The sequence below is a fragment of the Cnephaeus nilssonii genome, assembly GCF_951640355.1.
Source record: "Cnephaeus nilssonii genome assembly, chromosome: 4".
Lineage (NCBI taxonomy): Eukaryota > Metazoa > Chordata > Mammalia > Chiroptera > Vespertilionidae > Cnephaeus > Cnephaeus nilssonii.
The window spans coordinates 103,591,618-103,617,218 of NC_137075.1; the positions used below are offsets into that span (position 1 = coordinate 103,591,618).

Here is a 25,601-nt window from a genome sequence, read left to right on the forward strand (position 1 = left end):
GACCTTTGGTCTATTTAATGAGATTTCACTTAGGAAAAAATGGAATTAAACCACAGTGGAAAGCCTTATATTTGAAAAAAGAAACAATTTTTGATGGCGAGATTACTAAACAATGGGGTTTACTACCAAAAAAAGGACATCTGTCAAGGTTAAAACAGATTAGAGTGAAGTTTTATTTTGGAGGAGGAATAAATATGACTGGGCAATGACTTTGATGCCTGGGGGCAGGATAAGAATGTTGAGTTTCTTGTTTCCATTTCTTGGAGGATGGTGTATTACCAGCTAATATGGAGGACAATGGGGGGGAAGAGACTGTGCAGGAGCAGGTCTGGAGTTCCACTGAGATCTGTGTGACACCCAGTGGACAGACCTCAAGGAGGCACTTGGAGATGCAACTGTGGAGAAGAAATCTAGGTTGGAGAAATATATGGGAATCAATGGCATACAGACTGCATTTAAAGCCACCAAAGTATAGAATATTATCTACTGAAAAATATATAGACAAAGAGAGAACTCAGAACCAAAATCCAGATAATTCCAATGTTGAGAATGAGGAAGACTCTGCAAAGGAGACTGAAGAGGTATGTCCAGATGTAGGGAGAAAACTAGCTTTGTCTACTGAGACTTTTACTCAGTGACACACCAAGTACAAGTGGTTCACAGTGAAGGCAGTCTCTCCCAAGTACAGACAGTAAGAGCATGGTCTGTGCATAATTTAAAAACTGATTAGAAGTCAGTCTGCTTTTGATTATCAACATACACCCGCATTTCTAAACAATGTCAGTGATACAATATTCTTGCCTTAAAAAAATCTTGTTGGTCTAAGTTCCAAATAATTGCTGTGGTTACGGTACACTTCCATGTTTTTTACTTATTACTTAATAAACAGTGTATTAAATACCTGGAAATAAATTTGGAAAACTTGAAGACTGATGCACAGAAATTGTAAAGAGGGTCATTAACTCTTCAATAACAAAATGCAAGGAAATAAACTATTTACATAGAAAAAAAATTATATTCTGAAGAAGAGAGATTGCCAGAGAAATGACAAAAGATGCTGGGTTCTTTGACCAGGAGAAATCAAAGACAATGTTTGTCTCATTTTCACCAAGTGCTGGGCACATATTAAAATAACATCAAATAATGTCAGTGTTTGTTATTACTTAGCCATTTTATTTGATTTTTGCAAAAGAAAATATTCAGAAATCTTTGCCAAATAGAAATTTATGATGCTCTAAAAGAGAAATTAATATTTTATTAATTGAGTATGTTCAAAATAATAATTTAATATGTTCAAAAAATATAGCAGTAAAAAGTTACTCATTTCTTTTTCTTACAATTTTATTGTAAAATGTTTTACAATTGCTTTGCCTATTGCTTAGCAGCAAGTCTGTCCCATTGAGATAACACATTCAAATAAAGAAGACTTTCACTGGCCACATATTCATTTCTATGGAAATAAATTCGCCATATAGAGGGAAAAGATGTTAACTGATCCACTCTCAATGTCAAATGTTATGTACACACACTATTGAGCTGTACTTACTGGCAACGGGGTGATAGCAATACCCATCTAGGTAAAGCATGTTAATGAAGCAAAGTATCTAAATCTGCTTTAACCCTTTGCACTCGCTTGCTTTTTTCTCGATTCCTTTATTCTAATGCTAACCGTGTCGAGTCACACTCGACATCCGAGTGCAAAAGGTTAAAAACTTGTTGTATACAGTTGATCATTAAACAACACAGGCTTGAACGAAGGTTCATTTGTATGAAGGTTTTTTCAATAATACCTGTTACTATTTTCTGTAGGAAGTGGTTATAGGGTTAAGCCTGGGACTGACCTGTGGCAGGATCACACACAAGTTCATTTGGAGGGCAGACCCCTCCCAGCATAATTAAGCCTGATCCTGTAACTGATCCCTAGATCTTTCCTGGGTAGCTAGTGGGTTGTGGGAGGGGCAGCAAGTGCTGCCAAAACAAGTGAAACTTACAAGAACATTGTTAATTGCCTTGTTTGTCCCTGATTATAAATAAAGCCTCAGCTTTGCAGTCTGGATCTGTTCTGTGGCCTCAGCCAGGCACAGAAAGATAGCTTTCAAATCTATCTCTCCTCTCTTTATTTCTAATATTTCTCAATCCCTGGCTGCCTCCACTTAGAACCAGTTCGTTCATCTCTCTTTCCGCGTGGGATGCGGAAAAGGGAGATCCCCGCCATGTTTGGCCCCGGCCGCATCAGGCCCCCGCAATTTTCTATCAGAGGTGGGGAGTACGTGGAATTTCAACTGTGCGGATGTGGCACACATGACCTCTTCTTGTTCAAGGGTCAATTATGTGTATACTAGGTATACATACTCTCTGGAGTTTTCCTAGAGGGCGGACTTAGTTAACTACCCCTGTTTCAAGGAGACAGGGTCAATCCACATTAGAAGTTTCATTGCAATGAGTTTCTATAACCAGTGTTAACTTAAATTTAAAATTGTGATTACTAGAACACAACTGGGCAAAGCACATTAAAACCTATGTCACAATGCCCGGCTGGCGTGGCTCAGTGGTTCAACGTTGACCTATGAACCAGGAGGTAACGGTTTGATTCCCGGTCGGGGCATATGCCTGGAATGAAGGCTCAATCCCATGCAGGAGGCAGCTGATCAATGATTCTCATCATTAATGTTTCTACCTCTCTCTTCCTCTCTGAAATCAATAAAAACCTTTTTTTTTAAAAAAACACCAATGTCACAATTCCTATATGAAAAAAGCTGAGAATGCAAGGCACTGCTTCATACGGATAGTAGGGTGGTGGGGGGAGTTATATTGAGAACTTCTCATCAAAATTGTGGATTGGTCAGGTGTCACTAAGCTCTGGTCAAACACAAATGACCTGCTACAATCAGACCAAAATTTAGTTTAATGGCCTAAAATGGAACATGGAAAAGCTAGCCAATGCCACCCATAAATGGGACACACATTTTTAATTATTTCAGCAGGATAATCAATTCCTTCACATTTTAAAGATATTCTCTATTTTTTGCATATGAAACTATTCAAAGGGTAGAAAAGTTGTATAAGTCCATTTCTCATCTATGCCTTTTCCTTCTATGTTAGCAAAGCTATAATCACTGAAAGTCTAGTTTGAGAGGCAAAGCAAAGAGACTCAAAAGAATTTACAGTCCAAAAGGTATGATTAAGGAACTAAATGAAAAGGCTGGGAGCATTCTACAGGTCTCCAGAGAAGAGGTGAAAAAGTGGAGTCTCGCCCTACGTTTTGCTCAGTGGATAGAGCATCAGCTGGCGGACTGAAGGGTCCAGAGTTCAATTCTGGTCAAGGGCACATGGCCAGGTTTCGGGCACGATCCCCAGTAGGGGGCGTGCAGGAGGCAGCCGATCAATGATTCTCTCTCATCATTGGTTTTTCCTCTCTCTCACTCCCCCTCTCCCTTCCTCTCTGAAAGCAATAAAAATATATTGAAAATATAAAAGATAAATAAGGACTGTTTCTGGGCTATTTAAAAAGTGCAGTCTCGCCGAAACCGGTTTGGCTCAGTGGATAGAGCGTCGGCCTGCAGACTCAAGGGTCCCAGGTTCGATTCCGGTCAAGGGCATGTGCCTTGGTTGCGGGCACATCCCCGGTAGGGGGTGTGCAGAAGGCAGCTGATGGATGTTTTTCTCTCATCGATGTTTCTAACTCTCTATCCCTCTCTTCCTCTCTGTGGAAAATCAATAAAATATATATTAAAAAAAAAAAGTGCAGTCTCACCTGCCCTCCATGCTCCAACTAAACTGGCTTTGTGTGATTCAATGTCTGATATAAGGTACATGATAGCCCTGGCAGGTGTGGTTCAATTAGTTTAGAGCTGCATCCTGTACAATGAAAGGTCACTGGTTTGATTCCAGTCAGGGCACATGCCAGAGTTGTGGGCTTGATCCCCAGTAGGGGATGTGCAGGAGGCAGTCGATCGATGTTGTGCTCTCACATTAATGTTTATCTCTCTCCATCTCCCTTCTTCTATCTCTAAAAAAATAAAAAAGTATTTTTAAAAAAGACCTCTTTCCTTCAAGAGGCCTTTTCTTCCTATTCCTGAACCTTGCTTGGTTTCCTTGGTTAATGAATAAAGAGAATGGCACCTACCTTATAAGGTTAAGACAAGATAACACAGTAATGCCAACCATTCTGTCTGGAATAGAGGAGTGTGCAGAAACTCCTTCAGTCCACTTTCCCCTCCCTCCTGGGTTTAAGGAGACAATAGGTGCTATGCTTAATGGTTTTTAAAGAATGTAGTAAGCAAGTAAAGAACATAGAAAATCTTCAGTTAGGTTACACTTTAAGTCTTTTTGGCCATTCTAAGTGTGTGAAATGTGACACTAGATTGGTGGGAATCTGCATTACTAGCAGTCAGTGGTCCCCTTCAAATATAAAGCAGTTTATTTTAGAATTCAGTCCTAAGTAAAGCTTGATTTTCCTTATAATATTTTCCCATCTTGGAATCAGATAACAGTAGGAAGATTTCCTTTTGTACCTTGATTGCCAGGAAGCTCATTAGGGTTGACCCTAATGCTTCCTTATTTCTATTTTTTACTTCCTTATTTTGTTGTTGTTAATCCTCACCCAAGAATATTTTTTCCATTGCTTTTTTAGAGAGAGTGGAAGGGAGGGAGAAGAACATCGATGAGACCGGTTGCCTCCTACATGCGCACCGCCCTTGACCTGGAATTGAACCCAAGATCCTTTGGTGCGTAGGGTGGTGCTCTAACCACTTAGCAACTGACCAAGATGGACCCTAATGCTTCCTTTCTTCTGAGCCTGAGTTTCTATTTTCACCAATTCTCACAATTATTTACCTATTTACTTACTTATTTATGGGTTAATTCGAATTTATTTCTCCACACCTTCCATTTTAGGGCATTAACTTAGGTCTGACCATTCTAGGTGACTTTTAGCAAAAATGACATTCCTTATTTACCACTACCACCTCTTTCACTTAAATGGGACAGAGACTCATGCTAAGCAATAGGCAAAAGTGAGCCATAGGCTGTTTCCACCTTTCCCCACCAATGAAGACCTTAATTAAGGATAATATCACTTACTGAGTACCTGGTACCTGGTTTTATGCCAGCAACTATCACATTCCTTAATTCAAGCAAAAACCTTTAAGGTATTAACCCCATGTTTTTTGGTTGAAGAAATCAAGCCCCAGAAATACCGAGTAATGTACCTAAAGCACAGTGAGTCACAGATCTAGGATTGATTCTGAAGTCCATGCCTTTTCTAAAAAGGGAAGGTTTTTCCACCCCTCCCCATACTCAACACTTCTTTCCCACCTCTGTCGTAATAGAGGAGTGTGGCATTTGGGTCTATAAGCTAGGATTCTGCCTTGTGGACTCAACTAGTTACTGGTCTTAGGCTCTACAGCAGCGGTTTCTCAACCTGTGGGTCGAGACTCACAGGTTGAGAACCGCTAGCAGGGTCGCCTAAGACCATCAGAAAACACAGATATTTACATCACGATTCATAACAGTAGCAAAATTACAGTTATGAAGTAGCAATGAAAACAATTTTATGGTTGGGGGTCACCACAACATGAGGAACTGTATTCAAGGGTCGCAGCATTAGAAAGGTTGAGAACCACTGCCTGAGTCTAGAGCAATAGTTCCCAATGTGGGGCATATGCCCCGCAGGGGGGCAATTTGATTTTGAAGGGGGCAGTAAGAGAATGAGTTATGAACAGTGAATTTTTTCACATTTCTTATGGTTCTAAGGGCCTCATATACAATATATATTGTGACATACTTATGCATTTGAGTTCTCTATTATATGTTCTGAAACTTTGCTACTTTTCATATCACTTCATATCATTTTAACAATTTCTTAGTGATTTGTTTCTCAGTACTTCAACTGTCCTTTCGTTCTTTTATTTTTCTCTTTCATGGATGCCATGTTCACTGGAAGCTTGTTTAGACCAAGTTAATGGCCTTTTAGGTTTCCTCCACGTGAATAGAAGTTCACTTTTTGAATAATAAGAATTATATGTCACGGGGAGTGGGGGTGGGGGACACAGCAGGATTTTAGAGATGCTTAAGTGGGGCATGATCAAAAAAAGGTTGGAAACCACTACTCTAGAAAAAGTAGACAAGAAAATTAAAAGAAAAAGCGCAAGACGTTTGCAGACAGTGCTACAAAGAAAATAAAATAACAGTTATGAGATAGAGTGACAGAGTGTGTGTGCGCTAACTTGAATGAGCAGAGAAGGCCTCGTAGAGCTGAGACTTTTAAAACAAGGTTGCACTAAGAATGGGAGCACCGGCTCAGAGCACTGGAAGCAGAGCAAGTGCTAAAAAACAAATTTAAGGAACTGAAAGAAGGCAGGAAGGCTCGAGCATAATGGGAGTAGAGGGAGGAGCGGGAAGGAAGCAGGGGCCAAATCATGTGTGGCCCTGCAGGTTATGCTAAGGTGTTTGGATTTTCCTGACAATAATGGGATGTCTGTGGGTGTGGTTGTGGGTGTGTTAAAACATACAAAATATAAAGTTTACCATTTTAACCATTTCTAAGTCTATAGCTCAGTGGCATTAAGCATATTCATTGTTGTGAGGGGTTTTTAAGCCAGGGAATGAAGTCAACTGATTTCCAAGTCTTAGAAAATTCAGAAAAGAATAGATTGTGTGTGTATGTGTGTGAAATCCAGAGGTCTGTATTTAGTCCTTATTAAAAATCTATAAAAACTTATTTAATATAGAAACCATATGTATTTATACAAGAAAAGAAAGCCCATCACAACCAGTTAGATTGCTTTAATGTTTAGTCATATCTGAAACCACCGTGTAAGACTAACTGAATGATTATTAAGCATTTTACACAAGAGAGTTCCTAATATTCAACAACTAAAGAGCTATGCTTTAAGAAATGGAATATATTGTTTCCTACTGTCACAGAGGAATTCGGAAAGGAGAATTCCTTGGTATAAAGGAACTAAAAATGCTTTTAGGGATACCCCTACTCCAAACAAGTCATTTTACAAAGATCCCAAGGTCAGAAGTTAAGATTTTACAAGGTCAGATAATTTGGGTCAGTGCCCTCTAAAGAGGAAATCTGATGGTTTACTAATATGATTCCCAAAACCACTGGGCTGCTGTTATTGGTATTGAACCACTAAATTAAGTAGAATGGGACCTGCTAACACAATATAGCATTAGAAAATGGTTCCTTTCCTGTACTGAAATTAAAGCCCACCATACCTATAGGAAGGTACAAATTTATACAACGGAGTTCATTAACTTCTATGACCTCCCCACATCTTCCTAATGTTTTGCTAACAATAGGGAAATGTGTTATTTCCAACATCCAAGTAAGACAGCAAATTTTAAATATACAAGGTTTAAGAGTTTATCCAATATTATAAAGTACAACTCACGAGTAAATTTCCAGATCCTAAAGTTACAAAAAGTTTTCACTTTTGCATCCTCTTCCTATGGGAAGCAGTTAGAGCAAGATTTATAAAATGGTCACCTGGAAAGAACAGATCTGGAGGTAACAAAAAGCAGACCTTAAGAACTGTTCGTTCTAAAATATATATATGTATATGTGTATATATATATATGTGTGTGTGTATACACACACACGTATATATGTATATATATATATGTTTTTTGCTAATAACCTGTTATGGGCCCTAAATTTCGCCGCCTTAAAACAAACAGACCTAACTAAGCAGACTTAGTACATACCCGAGCAGGAGTCTGGCATACTTTCAAAATATTATTTTATTTATTCTCTTCCAAAAGCCTAAAATGCTATGAGGTAGGTCAGGAGTTCTGACCTTTTCCAGATATAGATTCTTCTTTCCCCACTAGGGAAAGTCTGCTGTTGAAGGTGGGAGGGAGAAGAAAAGGTCAATAATGTGCACTGGAGAGTCTAACAGTGGAGGCTTCATCAGTAAACCAGGCTTCCAGAGCTACCAGGTCAGGAATCAGGATCCCACGTAGCTGTTAACGTCATTACTTTGGAGAGGACTTCTTTGGCTTTGCTCCATGGAAATTTATGTTTATAGCATTCCTACTTAGTGATAAATAGCACGGTCAAAAAGGAGAACTTGAAAATCCACAGAAGAGTGGCAAATGTTCACAACTAGTAACGGCATATCTGAATTTTTTGAATATATAACATTAAAAAATTTTTAAAATATATTTTTATTTCAGAGAGGAAGGGACAGGGAGAAAGAAACATCAGTGATGAGAGAGAACCATTGATCAGCTACCCCTTTCATGCCCCACACTGGGGATTGAACAGTGACCTCCTGGTTCATGGGTTGATGCTCAACCACTGAGCCATTCCAGCCAGGAAACACTGAAAAAATGTTAAGACATTTCGATTTTCTTTCAATTTACTAATTCTAGTATCAAAAGTTTTCTGGTCTTAAATGTTTTGCTCAATCCACCACCAAGCACTTCTGCATGTGGTCTAACAAGATAATTAAAACATCAACAGCCTTGAGTGAAGGCCACAATTTTTAACTATCTGAAACATCAAGATTTTAAAGCCTTCTTAGGTCTCTCTCAAAACTAAATGTTTTAAATACTCAGCTTTTATCATTAGCCTCCCTACTCCATCTAATGCTCTAGAGTTAAGTGGTTTAGTTTACAATAAGCTCCGTAAAATAGTATGTCGCTCCTATACAGTAGTGATGAATAATATTGTGCCCCTAATCCAGCAATATTGAAATAGTCATTAATTATATGCCAGGGGGAAAAAAGAAAACATGGGCCTTGAAGTAATGAATTAAGAATAATGAAAACAGCTCTAGCTGGTTTGGCTCAGTGGATAGAGCATCCGCCTTCTGACTGAAGAGTCCCAGTGCAATTCCAGTCAAGGGCACATGCCAGGGTTGTGGGATCTATCCCCAGTAGGGGGCGTGCAGGAGGCGGCGATCAATGATTCTCTCTTATCACTGATGTGCTTCTCTCTCTCTCTCTCTCTCTCTCTCTCTCTCTCTCTCTCTCTCCCCTTCCTCTCTGAAATAAAAAATAAATAAATAATGAAAACAGTTGAACTGTGATTAAATAGTGAATGTGTTCAGCCTTACCTGGGCCTTAACCTTCTCATGTGAAAAATAAGGTCCTGTTAATCCATACAATGGAGCACTATTCAGCCATAAAAAGGAAGTACATCCACAACATGGGCGAACCTTAAAAACAGACTAAGCCAGACACAAAAGGCCACATACTATACAATTCCAATTAAATGAAATGTCCAGAACAGGCAAATCCAGAGAAACAGAAAGTAGATTAGTGGTTGCCAGGGGCTGGGGAGAGAAGGAAATGGGAGTGACTGCTAACAGGTATGGTGTTTCTCTTTGGGATGACAAAAATGTTCTGGAATTAGATAGTGGTCATGGTTGTACAACCTGGTGAATATGTATTAGAAACTACTGAACTGTGCACATGTGAATTATATCAATTAAAAAAGGAAAAAGCAGATGTCTAAGGACTTTATCTTTCAGATCTAAAACTACCCTATTGCTACTGCTGTCCAATTCAAAGGTACCACTGTTTCCCACCAACCATAGGTACCACTGTTACTCTGGTGGGAAATCAAAGAAGATGGCATATTAGCAAAAGAAACCGATAAAAACCAAATATTTGGTTTCCACAAACATGCTGGGGCCCCGTTCAGCCTTTTTTTTTTTTTTTTTTAAACCAAGAGGCACTAATAAGTAACTAGAGTCCTGAGAATATGACCCTATGTATACAGTTCCTTTTATTAAGAACTTCAGATAACTAAGCTTGGTGTTAGACAAACTGTCACCTCACAGAACTCATTCCAACCTAAAAGAATGTTTTAGTGAAACTCTAGTGTAGTTGAAACTTTCGAGACTAACATCAAATGAGAGAGAGCAAGTATGTGAAGCAGTGAGTACATTGCCTGCCTACACACACACACACACACACACACACACACACACACAGCTTAACAATTAACCTGCTTTGATTTCTTTAATAGATCTTTATTGATTTCAGAGAGGAAGTGAGAGGGAAAGACAGAAACATCAATGATGAGAGAACCATTGATCGGCTACCTCCTACACGCCCCAGTGGGGATTGAGCCACAACCCAGGCATGTGCACTGACCAGGAATCCGACCGTGACCTCCAGGTTCATTGGTGGACACACTCAACCACTGAGCAATGCCCGCAGGGCTGATTTCTTCACCTCTTAGCAATTAGCTCATTTCAGGTCTGAAGATGAAACTACAGTGTATGCAGAATTTTAACTTGGGACATGTATAGTTAATTACCAACTATTTACCTTCTCTTTGGCAATAATTCCAAACCACACGAAGAGGGCTAGTTTACCAAAAAACATGTCTTAGGAATAGGCCGTATTATGTTATTGCCATCAAATATTTACCACATTTATGCACAGAGGACTCTGTAACACCAGACATTCTTTAAAAAAAGGAGGTTGGGGGAAAACAATTACCCCATACTGTGCAACCAGGTAAGCAGCCACTTGCACAGGGATAGTAATGACTTTTAAACTAGACTTAAGTGTAAATTAACTCCCATTAGTCAAGCCCTAAGACTTTCCCCCCTGACTGATTTGATATATACCACTTCATCAAGTAAAGCCTCATTATCAAATTTTCATGGTATTGAAAATAGGTTAGCAATTTAGTAAGATCAAATGCAGAATCTGTAAAAATTCCCTGGTTTTCTAAGTCACCATAAAACCAACATGACCATACCATAAGAAAAAGTAAATTTAATGTTACGTGGTTAACATATCTACCTAAATATCGAATTTCAAAGAAATCCTCCATTCAGCCAACTCAACATAACCAACACTTTTTCTCCCTCCCTTATTCCATGCCTATTAGTGCAAAAACATGGTTTTTAGTACCAATATACTCAGTGGGCAATTATTCTGAGCTACCAAGACATACAGAAGGCATCTTTTGATAATCAGTAGGTCCTAAAGTAGAGATTTCTAACATAGAGCTCCTGCTAAACTAAGGGCCCTCTGAAATGCAGAGCAGCGCCTGTTAGCACTTGCTATTGAGATTGTGGCAGCAGCTCTGATCCCCTTTGCTTAGTTGAGTCACAGGTCCATCCAAACAGCTTTAGTTATTAGTTATCTCAACTTGGGGCTTTCAGTAGATACAACCAGACCAGCTTTTCAGTCCAGACTTTTCACCTTCTATTTAAATCATTCCTCTAAATTTTAAAAATCCTTTAATACTCAAAAGGTCACATTTTGAGACTCCATGCAATTTTGAGAATTTATGAAATAGCATTAAAGTAACTTAGTACTAAACTTAAACCATCACAGGTACTAGGTTAGCTACGGCAGGATTATTCTCAGCCTACTTAATATCCCAGCAATTTAACTTGTTAGATTCATAAATAAGATACAGACATAAAAAACCTCCTTTTGAAAACTATAAATACCCTATATAAGAGATTTACACATGCCTGAGATATTTTTCTGGCCTTCGTTCAAAGCAGTACTAAAATAGTAAAAAGACGCTTTTCTAGAGTACTTTTCACGGGAAAAATAAGGTAGCTTTCTACCAAGTAGAAAGCATGCAGAGACTAACAGTACTCGGTTTTATTTAGTGGAATAGCCAACCAACTTATTTGCAAAGAGACATACTTTAAAAAACTTCCGGAAACGTCAAGAGCTAACAATTATCTACAAACATTCGTGGGCCCTGTCCACGACGTGCTGCGGAGCGCGGTCCAGGCCGGGCCGCGACACGGTGACAGGCCTGCCGACGCCAAGCCCGCAGACGCCAAGCCCGCAGACGCCAGCCCGACGTGCCGCCCAAGTCCCGCCCCGCGAAGACGAACGCGGCCGCGGGCGGGGCCCGGCCTGCGCGGTGCGTGGGAGCAAAGGGCCCGGGCACTCCCGCCCCCTTCGGAAGGCGCCTCCCGGGAGCAGTGGAGGGTCCGGGGAAGGGGGCGGGGGCGGCGTGAGGGTGAGCGACGCCCTCTACAGGAAGGCGGGGAAGAGGCGGCGGCGGGACGCTGTGCCGGGCCGGGCGCGAGATCCGTACGCCCCACCAACGCCCTCTTCGCGCCCCGAGCCGCGGGCCTCGCGGGGAGCCGGGCGGGCGGGGGCCAAGGACAACGAGCCGACGGGCCGTCCGTTGGCCCGAGCGCGCCCCGCCCCGCCCCGCCCGCGCCGCGGGGCCGCCCAGTCCAGGGAAACTACGCCATTGCGGCCTAGCGGGCGGCGCCGCTCCTCCGCCGCCATCTTTTCGGGCCACGGCCGCCGCCCGCCGCCCCCGCCGCGGCCCGCCCGCCATCTTTTGGGGCCGCCATACTTGCCCTGCGAAGAAGATGGCGGCGCCCATCACACACATAAAACATGGCTTCCCTTCAAAACAAAAACATCCCGGGGGCCGGCGCGGGCCGGCGCGCGCGGTCGCTCACCTGAGGACCACATGGTGACCGAGAACTCGCCCTCCAGGGTCTTGATCTGCACCTGCTTCTGCTCCCACTTCTTGTTGCCCGCGTCCGCGCCGCCCGCCGTCCCGGCTCCGCCGCCGAGGTAGCCCTTCTTGCCGCTCTTCTTGCCGCCGCCCTTCTTGACGCGGCCGCCGCCCGACGACGAGCCGCCGCCGCTCTTGCCGGCCGCCGCCACGGTGACCAGCGTCTGCTCGATGTAGTCGTCGTCGCCGCCGGCCGGCGCGGGCACCGGGATGAGGATCTGGTCCTCGAAGCCGTCCTCGGCGCGCAGCCCGTCGGAGTCGTCGCCGCCCACCACCTCCTCGCGCGTCTGCACCAGGATCACCTCCTGGTGGTGGTGCACCTGGGTCGGGTCGTCGGTGACCAGAGGCTGCAGCGCGATCATGGGCGGGTGGTGGTGGTGGTGGTGGTGGTGGTGATGATGGCCCATGTGCCCGTGGCCGCCCCCGCCGCCGTGGTCTCCGCCGCCGCCGTCCTCATCGTCGTCGTCCTCCTCCTCCTCGCCCACCACGGTAGTCTCGATGGTCTCCACCGGGATAGTCTCCACCTCGATCTCGTGTAGCTCTACGATCTCGGCCGGCATCTCCGAACCGTCCGCGGCGATGTAGAGGGTGTCGCCCGAGGCCATGGCTGAGGGCTCCTCCGCCACGGCCGCGGCGGCCTCGGCTCCGAGCGAGGAGGCGGCCGGCCGTGGGGAAGGAAGGCAGAGGGAGGAAGGCGGCGGGCGGGCGGGGGGAGAGGGGGCGGGCGGCAGGGGGAAGGGGCGGGCGCGGCGGCGGCGGGCTTCCCCGCCTCCTCGCCTCGGTGCGCCCCGCGCTCGCTCGGCCGCTGCTCACCCCGGCGCCCCGCCTCACCGCGCCTCGGCCTCCTGCTCTGGCCGCGCCTCCTCCCGCCCTCCGGGCCGGCGCTCCGCTTCCCCCTTCCTCCTGCACCTCCGCCTCCTTCCACACAAATACCAACTCCTCACCCCGAGCCCAGATCTGGCCGTCGCCGCCGCCGCCGCCGCCGCCACACTGCGCTCGAGGTCGCCTCGCGAGACTTCCGCGCTGTCCCGGCCCACCCCGCCTCGCTCCTACTCGCCAGCTTGCCCTCTCGCTCCTCCTCCTCTGCCAATCGGTCAGCCGTTCGCCACCGAGGCCCCGCCCACTCTCCCAGGCTCCTCCCGGATTGGGGCAGGCGGGACGGCCCCCGCGCGCGCTGGCTGGCCCGCGGCGCGTGATGTCACTGCGCCGTCGCCGCTAGTCGCGCGACTCCCGCCCTCCGCGGTGCAACAGCGGCAAAACCCGTCGCCCCAGGCCCGGGCCGCACTCAGGATCCGGGCGTCGCCGCGGCAGCCGCTACCTCGGGAGATGGTGAGCGGTGCGCGCGGCCCGGGGCACCGCGGGGGAGGGACGGCCGGCCGAGCGCGGGGATCGGAACCGGGGGACCGCGTGGGGAAGCGGGCGGCGCGCGCGAGGCAGCCCCGGCGCCCCAATAAAGTCTGTTTTGACGAGAAACGCCTGAGCCTCCTTTTTCTCGCGGGACGGCGTTTGCTCTTGGCGACTGTCTTCGGGCAGGCGATGACGGCTGCGACAAGTGTGGGCGGACAACCGAGGAAAATGAAAATGTCCGCGGTCTGCCGCGCTCCCGCATGGCCCCGCTGGGCCCGTGGCGGAGCGCAGATTGGCCGCGCGGAGCGGGCAGGTGGAAGTGGCGCGCGGAGCCCCCAGGTCCACCGTTGGGAGGGCGTCCGTTATCCTTTTATGACCCGCGGAAACCTGGGACGGAGCCGTTGGTGCCTGCTTCCCGGTAGATCTTAGAACTGGGGGGACGTCCCGGCCGCTCGCCGTGGAGCTCGGCTCCTTTTGGTTTCCTACAGTTTCCTTCGGAGCTTCCCTTTCTTCGCTCTCCAGCCAATCATGGCTTCCCTTGACCTCAGTCTTCACCGATTTCTCACATTCATAGATGATGCTCCTTACGCCCACCAGGCTTTGCATTGGTCTCTTCCTTTAAAATAACACAATTTTTCCTGCCCTGTTCTTCATTATACCTGCCACGGAGCCTAGACTTTTCCTGGCACGAATTAGCGGGGCAAGTTGAACCTCCCTGAATAGCTAGCTCTATTACAGCGAAGTGGTTTTGCCCGTTTACTCTTTTGGCCTGTTTTAAAGCAATAGGAATAAAGGTGTGCTGATTTTTTTAAGAAAGCCATGAAAAACTGAAAACTTGGGAAGGTGTGTCTTTGCTGTACGCGTTTGGCCCATGTGAATTTCTTGAACGTGTATGTTCTCCATGTTTACTCTTGTCTTTTGGATAGTGTTTTTGCAGTTGAAGCCCCTGATCATATGAACTGTAATACATTAATCTTAGATCCATCTTGTTAAAACAAGTTGTTGTCTTTATGGGACCATATTAGGGAAATGTTTGCATTTTGATTAAGTGATTTGATCAGTCTTGATTTAATTCCTATTTCTAAATGGCATTGGACTTGAATTTTGAGAATAATACTGTAAATGAGTGAAAAATTAGATCATTTTGAATCTGAGATTTAAAACCTGAGTAATTCCCCTCGGAATGCTGCACCCACACAGTTTGGCAAATCTGTTGAAATACGTCCTTTATAGCTTCGTAGCTTGTAAATTCTGCAGAAATATTTCACATATGAAAACCAGTTGTGGGAGAATTTTTGTGGCTTAATTTCCCCATCTCTAGTAATTGATGGGAAAATGTCTTTGCAAGTTGTTGATACTTTCCCTTAAGAGAAGAGAAAAGGGGAAAGTACCCAATTAGGTAGCCTAGCTTCTGAGTCACAGATCTGTAGACCCCAGGCAAGTGTGGAGAAAGCTGAAAAGGGTTTTTCAAATTGTCAGGAAGGTGGTATGTGTGCGATGCTCCTAAATGCTATCCTAGCACCTGCTCATGAATAGTTTTTTTAACTTGCACTGGAGCAGGTGACCTGTCAGACTGGCCTCCAGTTTTCTGTGGGGAGAGATGTTCTTGTCTTCCGCTCTTTAGCTGTGGAGTATCTTTTGGCTTGACATGCAGAGACACTGCCCTGAATCAGCTCTAGCCTGCTTACACTTGCTGCTAAAAGTGAAAATGAATTTAAAAGATCAGATTAAATTGCAATTTCAGAGCCATGAAGCTTTAAATGTAGGATAATCTCACTTTTATTATGCTCTGTTTGAGCAGAATGAATTGGACCAATGAGCATTTCCTCTGAACTTCTGCCGTCCCGTACCCCCGCCAAGACAGATGATTTAACATCACTTAATCTGGTAGTTCTCTTACACCACCCGTGTTTTTACCCTCTCCACTTCCAAAGGCCATGGCTATGTCTGTCTACAGCTCAGTGCTTTGCACATGGAGTTATTGTTTGCTTCTTTCATCAAAAAAAGAAGTAGAAAGCACTGACAGAGGAGTTCTGTGGGATAGTGCTTGACCTTCCCACCTGTCTCAAAAGCTCCAGCTTTGGCCCTGGCAGGTGGTACAGTGGTTAGAGCATCAGCCCATGCACAGAAGGGTCTCCGATTCAATTCCCAGGCACATGCCTGCTTTGCAGGTTGATTCCCAGCCCCATCATAGCATGTGTGGGAGCAGCCAATCAGTGTGTCACTCTCACATTGACATTTCTCCCCCTCTCTCTGCCTTCTTTTTCCTCCCCCTCCCTTATTTTTTCCCTCCTTTTTACTCTCTCTAAAAATCAATGGAAAAAATATCCTCAGGTGAAGATTAACAAAAAATAAATAGCCCAGCCAGCATGGCTCAGTGGTTGAGCGTGGGCCAATGAACCAGGATGTCACTGTTCCAGTCCCAGTCAGGGCACATGCCCAGGTAGCTCAATCCCCAGTAGGGGGAATGCCTCTCATCATAATGTTTCTGTTTCCCTCTCCCTCTCTGAAATCAACAAAAATAAATTAAAAATAAATACATAGCCCTAACTGGTTTGGCTCAGTGGATAGAGCGTTGGCCTGTGGACTGAAGGGTCCCAGGTTCGATTCCGGTCAAGGGCATGTACCTTGGTTGCGGGCACATCCCAATAAGGGGTGTGCAGGAGGCAGCTGATCAATGTTTCTAACTCTCTATCCCTCTCCCTTCCTCTCTGTAAAAAATCAATAAAAATATATTTAAAAATAAATAAATAAATACATAAATTCTATCCTATATAATAAAAGGCTAATATGCAAATAGATTGAACAGTGGAACAACTGAACAACTGTTTGCTATGATGTGTGCCGACCACCAGGGGGCATGCGTGGAAGATGGCGGGTGTCGGCAGCAGGCAGCAGAGCGCGCAGCGTGGCAGGCGTCGGCCACGGTGGGATGGTGGAGCAAGTGAGTGGGAGTGCCAGACCAAGGTGGGATGCTGGTCACTGTCATCGGGGCGAGTCTCTGGTGGTTACTGAAAATTACTTGCTTCGGTGCGCCACGGTCCCGCCCAGCGCTTGCACCTGATGCTGGTGCCCAGCGCCGGCCCCTATCACCCCTCAGGGCTTCACCTTCCCCTGCTCCTGAGGAGCAATTGGGGCTGGCAGCTGCCTCTTGCATCTGCTACCAGCGATAGCCCCGCTTGCACCTGCTGCCGGCTCTGGAGCTGCCACTCGCACCCACTGCTGGCGCCTGGCGCCAGTCCCGATCACTCGGCGCCGTCAGCAGGTGGGAACAGCGGCTGCTGGCCCCGATCGCCCCTGAGGGCTTCTCCACCTCCCCCTACTCCTAGGGGCAACAGGGGCTGGTGCCAGCCCCAATCGCTCTACGCCTTCAGAAGATGCGAGCAGGGCCAGCGCTGTCAGCATGTGGGAGTGGTGGCGGCAGGAGCAGGGCTGCTGGCTGACAGGGAACCGGGGGCCGCGGTGGGAGGGGCCGGACAGGGTTGCAGAGGGTGGGCCGAGACCCGCCTCTGTGCCCACCGCAGCCTCACAGCTCACAGTTCTTTCAAGGTGCACAAATTCGTGCACTGGGCCCCCAGTCCTATATAATAAAGATGTAATATGCAAATGGATCAGCAGGAGGGTGGGGCTACAAGTGGGCAGCGGAGAGCTACAGGAGGGGGCAGGGCAGCAAGCTATGAGAGCGGGCGGGGGGAGCTACAGGAGGGCAGGGCAGTGGGCAGAGAGCTACTGGCGCACGGATTCGTGCACAGGGCTACAAGTATAATAATAAAAGCCTAATATGCTAGAAGAGAAACAGTCCAGAGATGGAAGACGCTGACCATGCCTTGCCATACTAGCAGTCAGCAGATGTGCGTCACTGCAGATTGCCCAGGACCAAACCAGAGAGGGTCGGATCTGCATTACCACCATTTGTCCACCATCCAGAACTGAAATATCATTGCTGTTATGAACACATAAACAACTGTTGGACATAGAAACCAGGACTCAAAAGAACTGTTGGCCCAGAAAGAAACTCACTATAGACTGATTCATTTGCCTCTCAGCATAACTATTATTGCTTGTCTCATTTTCGGTTCCTATAAGTGTATTCCTAGTATCACACGAGCTCACTCATCTAGGGGAAAAGATGAACAACATAGACTGAAGAACAAGAACAGCATTGATCAGACTGTCAGACCTCAGAGGGAACGTAGGGGAGGGTGGAGACAAGGGAGATAGATCAACCAAAGGACTTGTGTGCTTGCATATGAGCCTAACCAGTGATCACGGACAACAGGGGGAGGGGGGAATGCGTGTAGGGGGGTTTGGGAAGGGAATGGGGGGGTTGATGACAAATATGTGATACCTTAATCAATAAAGTAATTTTTAAAAAAAAGCCTAATATGCTAAGTGTCTGACCATTCGTTCCACAGTTCGACCAGTCGCTATGACGCACACTGACCACCAGGGGAAGACACTCTGACTGGTATGCTAGCTTGCTGCTGGTAACGGCAGATCAGAACTGGGTGAGACGGGCCAGACACGCCCTGGAGCGCTCCCACGGTCCCTCCCCGGCCCTGATTGTGCACTGGTGGGGTCCCTCCACATGGTCTGCGCCCTCACAATCCAGGACCCCTATCCCTGCAGGCCTGGCCAAGGGACCCCACTGGTGCACGAATTCGTGCACTGGGCCTCTAGTAAATGAATAAAAGCTCCAACTTTGTACAAAGCTTCCAGTCTACTGTGGAAATTAATATCAACTACAGAAGAAAGTAGAACATTAGAATTGTTAAGAGTTATATATATCTTTCTAGAATCTCTAAGAAGTTAAAGCTCACTAATGGTAAGGAAATGAGAATAACTCTGGAGGAGAGTCCTAAACAAGATTAACCCCAAGAGGCCCACACTAAGACACTTCATAATGAAAATGCCAAAGGTTAAAGACAGAGATAATCTTAAAAACAGCAAGAGAAAAGCAGTTAGTTGCCTACAAGGGAACTCTCCATAAGACAGCTAAAGTCTTCTTGACTTTGGACTAACACTGGGATTTTCCAGAGTGCCCTTGGAAAAAATCTCAAAATATATGTTCTCTCTCATTATGAAAGAAATAGTAAACTAATTAGGCTCACAAACAAGAAGTGATCGTAATTTTTGAGGGTATATTTGTATGAAATTCCTAAATATGTGCTATGTCAGATATAACTTTATAAGTCACAATTTTAAAATGTATGCCACTGAATTCCTTGTTAATTGTATTATATATTTTTTTAAATATACTTTTTATTGATTTGGGAGAGGGAGAGAGAGAAACATCAATGATGAGAGAATCATTGATCGTGCTGCCTCCTGCATGCCCCACACTGGGGAGGCTTGAGTCTGCAACCCAGGCATGTGCTCTGACTGGGAATCGAACCATGACCTCCTGGTTCGTAGGTTGACGCTCAACCACCGAGCCCTGCCAGCTGGGTGTTAATTATATACTAGTGGCCTGGTGCACGAAATTCGTGCATGGGGGCGAGGGGGTGTCCCTCAGCTGGGCCTGCACCCTCTCCAATCTGGGATCCCTCTCGCAATCCGGGCACTGGCTCCTAACTACTCGCCTGCCTGCCTGATAACCACTCTGCCTGCCGGCCTCTCGCCCCCAACTGCCCCCCCTGCCAGCCTGCTCGCCCCCAACTGCCCCCCCCCGCCAGCCTGCTCGCCCCCAACTGCCCCCCACTGCCAGCCTGCTTGCCCCCAACTGCCCCCCACTGCCAGCCTGCTCGCCCCCAACTGCCCCCCACTGCCAGCCTGCTCTCCCCCAACTGCCCCGCCCCCCGCCAGCCTGATCACCCCCAACTGCCCTCTCCTCCTGGTCTGATCACCTGTAACCACCTCTGCCTTGGCCCTGCCACTATGGCTTTGTCTGGAAGGTCTCCCAGTCTAATTAACATATTACCCCAGTGATGGCGAACCTATGACACGCGTGTCAGCACTGACACACGTAGCCATTTATGATGACACGCGGCCGCATGCCGAGGATGAAACATTTGCGACTAGAGTCTTGGAGTTAGTTTTTTCCTCAAAGTGACACACTACCCGAGTTATGCTCAGTTTTTTGGCGAAGTTTGACACACCAAGCTCAAAAGGTTGCCCATCGCTGTATTACCCTTTTATTAGTATAGACTAAGAGGCCCAGTGCATGACATTTGTGCATGGGGGGGGGGGTGTCCCCTCAGCCCAGCCTGCACCTCTCCTATCCGGGACCCCTCGGGGGATGTCCAACTGCCGGTTTAGGCCCGATCCCAGGGATAGGGACAGTTGGACAGCCCTCTCACAATCCGGGACCACTGGTTCCTAACTGCTCACCTGCCTGCCTTCCTGATAGTCCCTAACCGCCCCCCCCTGCCCCCGCCAGCCTGATCATCCCCTAACTGCCGCCCCCGCCCCCCCCCCCCACCACCGGTCGCCCCATGCAGCCTGCTGGTCAGTCGTTTGGTCATCCCTCACTAACCCCCCTGATGGCCTTGTCACCCCACAACGCAGCCTGCTGTTCTGTCATCCATCCCGTTATTTTGGTCGTGATGGCCCCTGGCTTTTTATATATTAGGATTGAATTTTCATCAAAAATAATTTCCCTTACCACAAACTAATTTAGCTGCCTATGAAATTGCCCTGCTCTGCATCAGTTACAGTATGGAGACTGTTTGACATGGGTGGGGCTAGTCTTCAAGGAAACCTGCCCAGAGAGGAGCTCATGGTCTCACTACAAGGCAGTACTGGGGTTTGCAGCCAGTGCCAGCATTTCCTGCCCTTGCTAGGCTGCTTCAGATCCATGCTAAGTTTCCAATAGAGTATTTAGAAAAGTTAGGATGAAAATTCATGTGTGTGCATCTAAATTGGTTGCCCCCAGTTTGGATTAGTACAAGTTAAATGAAAACTTACAGATGTGTGCGGTTTTCTTAGTCATTTAAACTATCATTATTTTTCCTAGTTGTGGGATCTATGAAATATGAGCCATTAAAGGGATAACTCTCCAAATCAATGCATATATTAGATATGGAGTTAAATTATGGTGACATGGCCTAACTGTACATGTCTATTAAGCCCACCTATAGGTGTTAGTCAGTCTTTTTCTGGGGCTAAGTGGTTTATTACAGTAAATGAATCTGTTATTGCCCATAAGTATAAGGAAAGTTGAAATCTTTAATAATAGATGAACCTCAAAAAAGGGCTTCTGTCCTGAGTGGCACACGTAGGGTAGGGCAGCTTGATTGTTCCACGTGCATACTCGACATTAAGAGATTTCAGAAGCAGTTTTTTTTTGTTATTTGGGCAGCTGGTGATTGTTGGTCCTGGCACTCCTCCCCTCCGCCCCAAATAATAATAATAGATGAGCCTTATTTTTCTCTATTGTTAGAATGCGCCTTCAAAGCAGCTACATCAACTTATTTGTATGGCAGTTGCTCCTGCCACTGCCCTTCCAAACCAATGCAGCCTGCACACTCCAGCAGAAGGGGCAGAAAATTCTCCTTCAACCCAATGTAATGCACCACCACACCTGTTTCACAGCATGCTTACTGCACTGTAAGAAACAGGATGCCTTATTCACGTGCTTGTGAGCGTGAGACAGGTTAGTGTGGTGGAATGGGGAGAGCTCTAGTGGACTGGGACTTAACCTTGTTCTCTGCGAGAGTGAGCGGAATAGGGGTTTTTTGTTTAGTTAAAGAGGACAGAACTAGGGGATTAGGTAAGCCCAGTGTTCCTGCCCCATTTGTGAGTACCTGCTCTTGCAGTGTGAGCAAGAGAAATAGCTGTCTTCATGATGCCTGCAGTACGGAGGGGAGATAGGCTGTGGACAGACAGCTCACAAATACTTGTCTTGGTTCTTGTCCTAGGAAGAAGTATAGAGGGCAGAGCCCAACCTCATCAGATAAAGGCCCTGGAAGGGTTGAACAGACCACACAGTGCCCAATGCAGCGCTTAGCTTTTTCTGTGATAATTTCTATATGAAAAGGGAGTAGATAAAATAAGTCAGGTGGTAAAATTGTAAACATTTGGGACAAGCCAATAACACTCAGTACAAAAAGTGTATTTTTAGCCTTGGAAATTCATCGAATTAATTCACTGAAACTTGTTGAGGATAGTTGAGGTTTCTCAGTACTTGTTTTCTAACATCATGTGCCACCTCCAACCCGCTTTTTATGAACCTTGTTCAAAATTCCCACCGTGACTTGGGGATTAATCCTGGAGATTGTTTGGGAGTTTCAGGCTTTGGAAGGTAGGACAGCTGTGGAACTGATCAGTGGGAAGGACACATGAGTCCTCACAACTTGACTTCGGGTCCTGGTCATGCCATTTATCATTCCAGGTAACATCAGCAAAGTCCTGGAACCTCTAAACTCTGCATTTTCTCCACTATCCAATGGCCTGAGCACTGCCAGTGTCAGGTTATAGGAGTAAGCGGAGATGGTAAGGGGACTGCCCAACTTGGGCAGGAAAAGTTGATGCTCCCAGGCCTGGTTCGGGTCCCTTCTCACGGTTCCTTTTCATTGCTGGGTGAACCAGCCCTGCCCACACCATCTCCACTTCTGTGCTTGTGCTTTGCCTCCACTGCCAGCTTTGCCAGGGCCCAGCACTCACGGGGTATCTTAGAGCAAATGAGAACTCATTTGCCGACCAGACTTTCTGTCATCAGCAATAGGTTTTTAATCTCTCGGAGCTAGGTGGATTATTTTCTATTAAAAGTAGAATAAACAACTTGCTTTTCTGGTTTGTGTCAGAACGCACTTTCTCAACGTTGGAGCTCCTTTAGGGAGTGTGTCTATATCTGTGATCCAGGTGCTGCTGTCTTCCTGGTCACTTTCCCCCTGTGACACGGTGCTTTGGATAGGGAGGGTAAACCCAAGAAGACTTGGCAAGGACGTTATCATGGTGGGTCAGCAGCTGCCACTCGACAAAACAGCAGCCTAGAGGTGCAAGACCGACAAGAGGAACACCATCAGCCTCTTCTCGCCACGCTTCAGCGAACCTCAGCCCAATTCAGAATTGTCACCAAACCGCCATGGCACTCTTCCTGGCACAGTTCTTCCCTCTCTTAGGTCATGTAGCGTTTTAAAGTTGGGTTGAAAGGATGGGGTGGGGAGGAAGGACTTCATTATGTTGTAAACTGTGCCATCCTATTTCTGCCTGAGAGATGGATTGGGAGTGACCACATACTATTTGCTTAAGTGGCATTGTCACTGTAAGAAGGCAATCTTGGATTGCCTGAATCTTTCCCTTTTTTTCTTTTTCACTGAATTTATTGGGGTCATACTGGTTAACAAAATTATACAGGTTTCGGGCACAGTTCCAGAACACATCATCAGTACACTGTATTGTGTGTTTACCCCCCAAGTTCCTGGTGACTTTCTGACCACGTCACCCAAAGGCAGTGCTTACTCTGACATGACTCAAGGCTAACGCCGTCGCAGATGCCACCCTCTCTACCATCTCAGCTTCTCCCGTGTTCATTGAAGACTTGGCACTTTATCTACAACTTTCCTCCTGAACCTAAGCCATACCTGACCCTTGGTGGACTTGAGCCAGCACAGCCTCCTTATATGTTGGCCTTCTAACTTGTTACTCTCATCTCCACCTCTTCAGCTGCCATGTCCTTGTCATGCTTACGAACAACACCACATCTGGAATCTTAACTCCCAGTATCCCATCCTCTCTGATGCTCACGCCTTCTCTCCCGTTACTGCTATATTTCAGCCTCACACCTTTCAATCCCTCTCTTTCCCAGACCAGAACACTGGTTGATCACAGCATCCTCGGCTGCCAGTACTACTTTGTCTGATGAAATGTCACCAAACACCACTTCTGAAACCCTGGGATCTACTGGAAACCCCACCGGTGTACGTAGATTTTTGTCTTCCTTTATTCATGGTCTCCAGCATCAACTGAGTGTATGTCACTTGAGAACCCTTCCTACTTGTCCTAAGTCAAACTCCCTGCACCATTTTGCTCAGCAAATGCTCTAAATGACTTTCCTCAATATCCTTAAGAAATCTGCTTCTGTCCATTTCTCATCCCTACACATTAACAGACAAGCTCCCTCCACTCGCAGTGCTGCTCCATGCTGAGCCTGTGTCCACCTGTGCTCTCGCCCGCCTCGTCCCTCACGTCCCTGCACGCTCACTCATCTTCTCCCATGCGCCTGCCATTTTCCCTGGCTCTCTGCCTTTGCATTACGTCCTGCTCCTTAAACAAGACTCTCGTGACCCTGTCTCCCTCCAGCCATTGCCTTATCCCCTTCCATTCGGAGACCAGGTCTGTTGTAATGGTCTCTGCTTTATCTGTTCATCCCGGGATCGTGTCTGCAGCAATGTGCCAGACATTCTGTCATCTACCTGGTCTTGTGCCCAAACAGGTAAAGACTCCTGACCTTGACTCATCCTCTCTCAACACTTGACATGGTCTGCCTCTCTGTCCCTGGGACTCCCACCACTCTCCTTTTTCTTCACTTCCCGTCTCTGCCTTTGCTTCTCTTGCTGCTCTGTTTGTTCTGCTTGTCCTCCTGGGTCATCTGATCCACTCTTGTGGCTTAACAACCACCTGTGTGCTGACCGTGCTTAGTTTCTGTCTCTCTCTGGATTCTCCCAGAGCTATAAGTCCATGCCCCACTGTTCCAGGTGGCCCTGCTCCTGTCCCACAGGCTCACTCTCACTGGGTCCACCGACCTTCCCTGCACCCTTCCTCCTTTCTGCTGGTGTCTCTCACCAGTTGACTCCTCTCACTCCCTAATCCTCACTGGTAGCCACCAAATCCTGATGTGTTGACCTCCTAAATATTTCTCAAGCGGACTTTGCTCCATTCCTGCTGCTCCTGTCCCATGCAGGCCCTGGCTCTCACCTAAACCTTTGCCAACCAGCTGCTCTACCCTCTGCAGTCTTCCTTCCCCAGGCACTCCTGAACTTTTCTAGCATGCAGGTCCAACACACCCTCCCGGATCAAACTGCAGGGGTTTCTGGGGGCCTCAGGGTCTACCAGCTCCTCGGCAAGGCATTCCAAAACGTTCTGGCCTCCTTTTCTGTCCTGCTACCTCCACACATATCCGCCAGGATGTTCATACTTTTTTCCTCTGCCTAAAATGTCCTTTCCCACCTCCTCAACTTTACTCCTCTTCCAAAACAGCTGAGACGACTCTAGGAAGCGTTCCCTGGACAGGTGTTTCCACAGCGCTCTGCCCCAACTGCAATTGTTCTTTTTTTTTTAAAAGAGAAGAAGGGAGAGGGATAGTTAGAAACATCGATGAGAAAGAAACATCGATCAGCTCACTCTTGCATGCCTCCTACTGGGGATGTGCCCGCAACCAAGGTACATGCCCTTGACCGGAACCGAACCTGGGACCCTTCAGTCCGCAGGCAGATGCTCTATCCACTGAGCCAAACTAGTTAGGGCTGCAATTGTTCTTATGCTATTACGAAAGTGGCTGTTAATGTGTCTGCTTTCCCACAAAACCACACCTTTGAGGGCAGGGAAGCAGGGCCAGACCAGGTAAAATATGGGTGGAAGCAATCAGCAGAAATACCTGGTGATGCTACTGCCTGTGTCCTCTCCCCTACTGCTTGGAAAGTCAGGTCCAGGACCCTTAGCTGCATTAAGGAAACATGGCGGAGTAGAAAAAGGAGTTCTGAAAGCAGACAGGTCTGGATTTGCATATTTGTTCCATCAGTTATTAGCTAAGTGGTCTCACGTGAGTTTCTTAACCTGTCTGGGCCAGTTTCATCTGTACATTAGGACTATTACTGTTTAAGATGGTTGC

The 25,601-nt window shown here is 46.7% G+C and overlaps 1 protein-coding gene across 1 annotated transcript in view; it reads right to left on the bottom strand.

The window, feature by feature from the left end:
• Positions 1-16,358, bottom strand: part of YY1 (YY1 transcription factor) — a 33,311-nt gene extending 16,953 nt beyond the window's left edge. Inside the window, exon 1 of the mRNA XM_079769879.1 lies at positions 12,426-16,358. Within this exon, the coding sequence (XP_079626005.1) occupies positions 12,426-13,089 (664 nt within the window). The 5' untranslated portion in view covers positions 13,090-16,358. The remainder of the gene's footprint in view (positions 1-12,425) is intronic.
• Positions 16,359-25,601: the final 9,243 nt, after the last annotated feature.